The sequence below is a fragment of the Parus major genome, chromosome 22 (genome assembly GCF_001522545.3).
Source record: "Parus major isolate Abel chromosome 22, Parus_major1.1, whole genome shotgun sequence".
In the NCBI taxonomy this organism is placed as follows: domain Eukaryota; kingdom Metazoa; phylum Chordata; class Aves; order Passeriformes; family Paridae; genus Parus; species Parus major.
In genome coordinates this window covers 351146-357263 of record NC_031790.1, presented here as the reverse complement: position 1 = coordinate 357263, position 6118 = coordinate 351146, and the positions used below count along the sequence as shown (strand labels likewise).

Genomic DNA, 6118 nt, shown 5'->3' with positions numbered 1-6118 from the left:
GGGCTGAGGGGATGCGGGCCCGGCTGAGGGGATGCGGGGCCGGGCTGAGGGGATGCGGGGCCCGGCTGAGGGGATGCGGGGCCGGGCTGAGGGGATGCGGGGATGGGCTGAGGGGATGCGGGGCCGGGCTGAGGGGATGCGGGCCCGGCTGAGGGGATGCGGGGCCGGGCTGAGGGGGTGCGGAGCCGGGCTGAGGGGATGCGGAGCGCGGCTGAGGGGATGCGGAGCGCGGCTGAGGGGATGCGGAGCCCGGCTGAGGGGATGCGGAGCCGGGCTGAGGGGATGCGGGGCCCGGCTGAGGCGCAGCTCGGGGGGGACACTCGAGGGCCAGGCCCGGCCTCCCCTCAGAGCCCAGGGCTGGAGGGGAGAGGTGTCGGGGTGAGGCCTCACGGGGCTGCCCGCATCAGGGGGTGGCTCTGGGGCGCTCGGGAAAGGCCCCGGAGGAACTCTGCAGCAGCGGGGAAGCGGTGCCGGCACGGGAGGACAGGGCAATAGCGCCGGGCTGGGCTGGATGAATGCCACCAGGGCTTGGAGCGACTGTTGCCGCTTCAACGGGAGACTTTCAAAGAGTATTTCTCAATTTTTGTGGTTTTTTGTTTTGTTTTTACTAGGAAAAAATTGAAAAGCACGTCGAAATATATTTACCAGACACTGTTTTTGAATGGAGAGAACAGTGATATCAAAATTTGTGCTCTGGGAGAGGAGTGGAACTTGCACAAGATTTATTTGTGTCAGGTAAGTGGCTCCTAACTCCCAGTAGGAACTGGTTTTTTAATAAAAGGATGTCTGAGAACTGTCATGTATGACTGGAGATCTTTCCCTTTTTTCCCACTTTATATTTAGGACTTTCACTCTTTGCTCACTTTTGCTGTCTGCTGGACTTGTGTGCAGGGACAGCAGGGAAATTGCTGGTGCTGGGTCTCTGTAGGTGTTACATGATTGTTACCAGCCTTCACAAAAGGATTCCTTGCAGCTTCCCTGCTGCTGCAGGAGGAGCGTTTTCTCAGGAACTCTAAAGAGGAATAAACCTTCATGCATATGTCCAAAAACAATGCTTTTTCCACAAACATTTTCTGTTGGGCTTGTGTTCAGGTGGAGTCCTTTGTGTCTGTGTTTTTGGGAGCGCAGAGGTGCTGTTGGCTTCGCTGTCTGTTCTGTGTCACTCCTGCTGTGGCAAAAGCAGGAAGGAGTCATGACTGTGCTTTGAAATACCGAATTCACTTGTGCCCACGTCTGCCAGGGGTTCTGGCCTTGGCAGGGGTTGATGTGAAGCCCCCAGGTGCTGTACCTGGGCAGGGGGACACTTGTGTGTCAGCTGCAGCGGGAGCCAGAGCAGGGCTGTGACGTGGCTGCAGTTTCTCTGCTGCCACAAGTGACAGGAAGAGAGAACTCTGGGTTTTTTGTGGCTGTTGCTGGGTCAGTGCGTGGATTCCAGAGCAGCTTCAGCAATTACTTGCATGGTCCCAGCAAGGGAAGCATTTCATGGCTTTCTTGTAGGAAAAAGCTTTTTCCTGTTTGGAGTGTGAGAACCTTTTAACAAGCATGAAATGAAGGCAGGAGAGTCCTTTGTGGGAGCTGAGGAGGCTGTGGGGTGTGTGCAGGAGCAGAGCTGGCAGGCACAGCACCCCAGCCAGGGGGGACTGGCAGGGCTGGGTGGTGCAGGGTGGGCACAGCACTGCTGTGGCCTCAGGCTGCTGCTGTTTCCTGTCACTGGGGCTCTGTGGTTGCTGCATCTCAGGCTGGTGAAGCTGCTCCTGAGACCTTAGTGCAGGTTGGTGACTGAAACTGGATGTGAAATCCCTTCTGTGGATGCAGCTGTTTGGAGGGGTTTGAAAGTTGTGAAGTTGTGTGTAGAGGCCTTGTAGGAGCAGTGTTCTTGGGACGTGAGCTTTGGGGGGAGTTCACCATTCTCCTCAGGCAGGTTCTGTTTCAGGGCTCACTCCTGCATTGCAGTTATGTTACTGTAGGTAAAATAGTGTTGGAGGTTAGAAATAACTCCATAATAATGACTCTCAATGCCTTTGTTACTCCTCCTCTGTGCCTCATGTGTGTTTCAGAGTTAGGGATACACTGAGGCTACAGAAATACTGACCTGATCAAATGAAATCACAATTGGGTTTTGTGTTATTTGCTGCCCTGAGCTGAAATGCTGAGGGAAGAGGTCAGGGAATGTGGTGCTGTACAAATAGACTTTATGTTTTTGATCTCTCAGGTAAACTTCATTGATAGCATCTCATAATGGGCACATCTGCTGCTGGGAAGGAAAATCAGGAACCCTAGTAGAGCATTATCTTTCCCTTCTTTTGGATGGAAACCTCAAATTCTAGTTTTATGTGCTTTTCACTTAATAATAAAAGGTATATTGCTGTAAATGGTGTGTGTGTCTGTGTCCTTGGTACGAGGCTACAGCCTTGTACAGTAATTTCTATGTCTTGCATGCCTTTTTTTTTTCTTTTTCCCCAGTCCCCAAACTGGCATTCTCTAATGCCTGCAGGATTTGTTGTTTGCCAGTAACCTTAAGGATTTAGTTCGTGGACTAATTCTGTCCCCACTGGTGATGTGGTCTGTGGGAAAAGAGCTTGTGTAGCTTTTGTGGCCTTTTCAGACTCTTTCCTTACTCTGATTGCACACACATAGCCCAAATTTTCCTGTAGGCATTTTGAGTGTCAGAAACAGCAACTACAGTCATCCCCTCGAGTCTGTCAGAATGTTTTAGCTTGTGAAAGTTCCCTTAATATATTTTGTTCTGCATAAAGGAAAATATTAACCATGTTTGGTTCCATGTGCTGCTTTTGCCAGTTTTAAGTGGGATTAAATCTCTTAGTTGAGTTCTTTTCCTCTCTTCCTTCATACAGTCAGGCTACTTTTCCAGTATGTTCAGTGGCTCTTGGAAAGAATCCAGCATGAATGTCATAGAGCTGGAGATTCCTGATCAAAATATTGATGTAGAAGGTAAGTGGGAGCCTTTTATTTTAACAAAACCCTGAAGGGAGAGGTTAGGTTAAGCCTCATGATGTTCAGAGAAGGCTCATGAGGTTCAGCTTCTTTTTGTGCAGTTTCTCAGCTCTGAGGGGTGCTGAAGAGTTTGATTAAATCATGGGAGCTCAGTAACAGATTGGTTACTGCCCCTCGTTGTGTTTTCTGTCTGGTCAGCTCTCTCAATGAAGAGCCCCAGACCATAGTGGAGGTGTGCAGGGAAGGGGTTTGGCTTTAGTTAAGGGGTTTGGCTGTAGTGAAGGTGTGCAGGGAAGGGGGTTGGCTGTATTTAGGGACTCTTTGTGGCCCCACCCCGGGCTCGGTGTTGTCTCTGTTTGACTGTTCCCTTTGCAGCCCTGCAGGTGGCTTTTGGCTCGCTCTACAGAGACGATGTGCTCATCAACCCCAGCCGCGTGGTCGCCCTGCTGGCAGCAGCCTGCATGCTGCAGCTCGTAAGTCAGACACGCCACTGCTCCTGTCTTTACCTTTGAGAAGAAACACAGCAGCTCAGAATATCCTCACTCACCTGGCCTTTTTCACCCAGAGGAATGAAACAGCTTTTCAGGCTAACTGGGGAAAAAGCCAAACACAATGCAGTGGGTTTTATTGAAAAGTGCTGTGACTAGGATTGGAGTGTGAGATGAAGTTATTTGAGAGTGATATGTAAAAGTAGATTAAATAGTATTTGGAGCTCATTTGTTCTACCCTGAAGACGTTCAGTACCCTTTTCTTTCATGGGAAGTGTTCTTAAGGAACATTTGTGTCTCTGAGGAATGATGGCTTAAATGTTTTGAACAACGTAACACCGGTCACTGCAACCTGTGGGACTTTGGGGATGGCTCAGGCATGAAAATTGGTTTGAACAGCACAGTGTCTGACATTTCTTGTTGGGAAATGAACACTCAGAACATTTGTGTGTTTTTTCCTCCCTGCAGGATGGCTTAATCCAGCAATGTGGTGAAACAATGAAGGAAACCATCACTGCCCAAACTGTGTGTGGTTATTATAATTCTGCAGGCACCTATGGGCTGGACTCTGTGAAGAAAAAGTAAGAATTTCTGTCTCCAAGCTGCTTTGGAATTTGCCAGTTAACAGTGAATTTACACACAGTACCATACATGACCAGGTTAATTGTTTTAATGGTTTTTTAGAATAGAATCATAGAACATCAAGGTTGGAAGAAACCTATAAGATCATCCAGTCCAGCCAGCCAGCCAACACTACCACTGAAAGTCCTAATCACATAATCCAGGGCCAGATCCAGACACCTCCACCACTTTCCTGGGTGATGGAATGGCTATTCCAATGCCTGACCACCCAAACAGGGGGAAAAAAAATCAAGTGCCTAATCTGAATTGAGTCTGTCCAGATCTCTCTCTGCAGAACCCTTCTGCCCTCCAGCAGATCCACAATCCCACCCATCTTAGTATTGTCTGCAAATTTACAGAGGGACCAGCTGTTGCAGGAATGTTGGCATAAAACAATTACCCTAATTCCTTGATTTCCATGCAGGTGCCTTGAGTGGCTCTTGAACAATCTGATGACTCACCAGAGCGTTGGACTCTTCAAGGAACTCAGGTACTGGGGCTGCACTTCCCTTGCAGGGATGAAGGACCGTCCCTGCCCCAGTCTGGAGCTCACTACAGATCACTTTCTGGGCTGTTGCTGCTTGTTCCCTGCTTCCCCTTCCTCTTTTTCTCTTTTCTGTCTCACTGACCTGTTACAATTGATTTTTTCCCAGCATAAACCTCATGAAGCAGCTGATCAGCTCCTCCAACCTCTTTGTGCTGCAGGTGGAAATGGATGTGTACACTGCTCTCAAAAAGGTACTTGCCTGGGGATCAGTGCAGTGGAACCTTTGTGGGATTGACTGAAAGCATTTAATGAAGTAGCAGAACTTTTATAGAAATGAATGCACTATGGAAATGTCTCTTATTAACATGCAGATTACTTACCTGAAACCTTCTTCAACTGACTCACTAAATTTATTTGTTTTCCCAGTGGATGTTCCTTCAGCTTGTGCCTTCTTGGAATGGGTCTTTCAAGCAGGTGTTGACTGAAGCTGATGCCTGGTTTGCTGAGCGCAGGAGAGGTAGGAAGAGTTGGCCAGGCCTTGGTTTGGGGTTTGAACACGAGTAATTTCTTAATTTTAATGGCAAAAGCCATTAAATAACCGCAATAAAAGCCATTAAATGCCCATAATAACTTTCTGTAATCAGTAGTAAAAACTCCAATATAAAGAGGGTCTGGGAAATATTTAGGGAGGCAAATCATGATGTGGGTGCTGTGTGCTGCAGAGTTTGGGGGCGATGGTGCCTTCCTGGAGTCGGCGCAGGGGAGCGCGTTCCTGCCCGTGTTCGCACACCTGAGGCTGCAGTACATCATCAGTGACCTGGCCTCGGCCAGAATCGTGGAGAGAGACGCCCTGCTGCCCTCAGGTGAGCCAGTGCTGAGCACAGCTGACACCTTGTCTCCCTGCCTGCCTTCAGTTTCTGCACCCCAGCAGAGACAGGGAGGTGCTGGAGCATGTCCCAAGAGGGACAGAGCTGGGGAAGGATCTGGAGCATGAGGCTGATGAGGAGCAGCTGAGGGAGCTGCAGAGGAGAAGGCTCAGGGAGAACTTTCTCAGTCCCTACAGCTCCTGACAGGAGGGGGCAGCCAGGGCAGGGACAGGCTCTGCTCCCAGGGAACAGGGCCAGGACAAGAAGAAATGGTCTCAGGGAAGGTTCAGGTTGGGTAATGGGAAAAGTCATTCTGTCATGAAAAGGGTTGTCCAGCTCTGGCAGGACTGTGGCTGTGGAGTGGGGTGGAGTCCCATCTGTGGGGGGATTTAGCAGCCAAGTGGATGTGGCACTTGGGGACGTGGGTCTGTTCTCAAGCCCTGAAGTCTTTACCTGTGTCTGTCAGAGGAAGAATTATCCTCAGCATCTTTCAGGCTGATTTCATTGTGCTCGTTGAAAAAGAGTGTGAAATTGTGCATAGCTCACAAGTGTTGGCTCTGCAGGGAGGCAGTCCCTGAGCCACGATGAGCACTGTGCTGGCTGGGTGGCACTGTGGTGCCATGAGAGGGGACACAGGACAGCTGGGTGGCACTGTGGTGCAGGGAGAGGGGACACAGGACAGCTGGGTGGCACTGTGGTGC

General features: G+C 49.9%; 1 protein-coding gene across 1 annotated transcript in view; it reads left to right on the top strand.

The window, feature by feature from the left end:
• The first annotated feature begins 628 nt into the window (after positions 1-628).
• The window catches only part of GMCL1 (germ cell-less 1, spermatogenesis associated), a 13794-nt gene continuing 8304 nt past the window's right edge, over positions 629-6118 (top strand). The window contains exons 1-8 of the mRNA XM_033519416.1: positions 629-735; positions 2856-2952; positions 3331-3428; positions 3912-4024; positions 4489-4554; positions 4718-4802; positions 4978-5068; positions 5274-5414. Coding sequence (XP_033375307.1) covers positions 2874-2952; positions 3331-3428; positions 3912-4024; positions 4489-4554; positions 4718-4802; positions 4978-5068; positions 5274-5414 — 673 coding nt within the window. The 5' untranslated portion in view covers positions 629-735; positions 2856-2873. The remainder of the gene's footprint in view (positions 736-2855; positions 2953-3330; positions 3429-3911; positions 4025-4488; positions 4555-4717; positions 4803-4977; positions 5069-5273; positions 5415-6118) is intronic.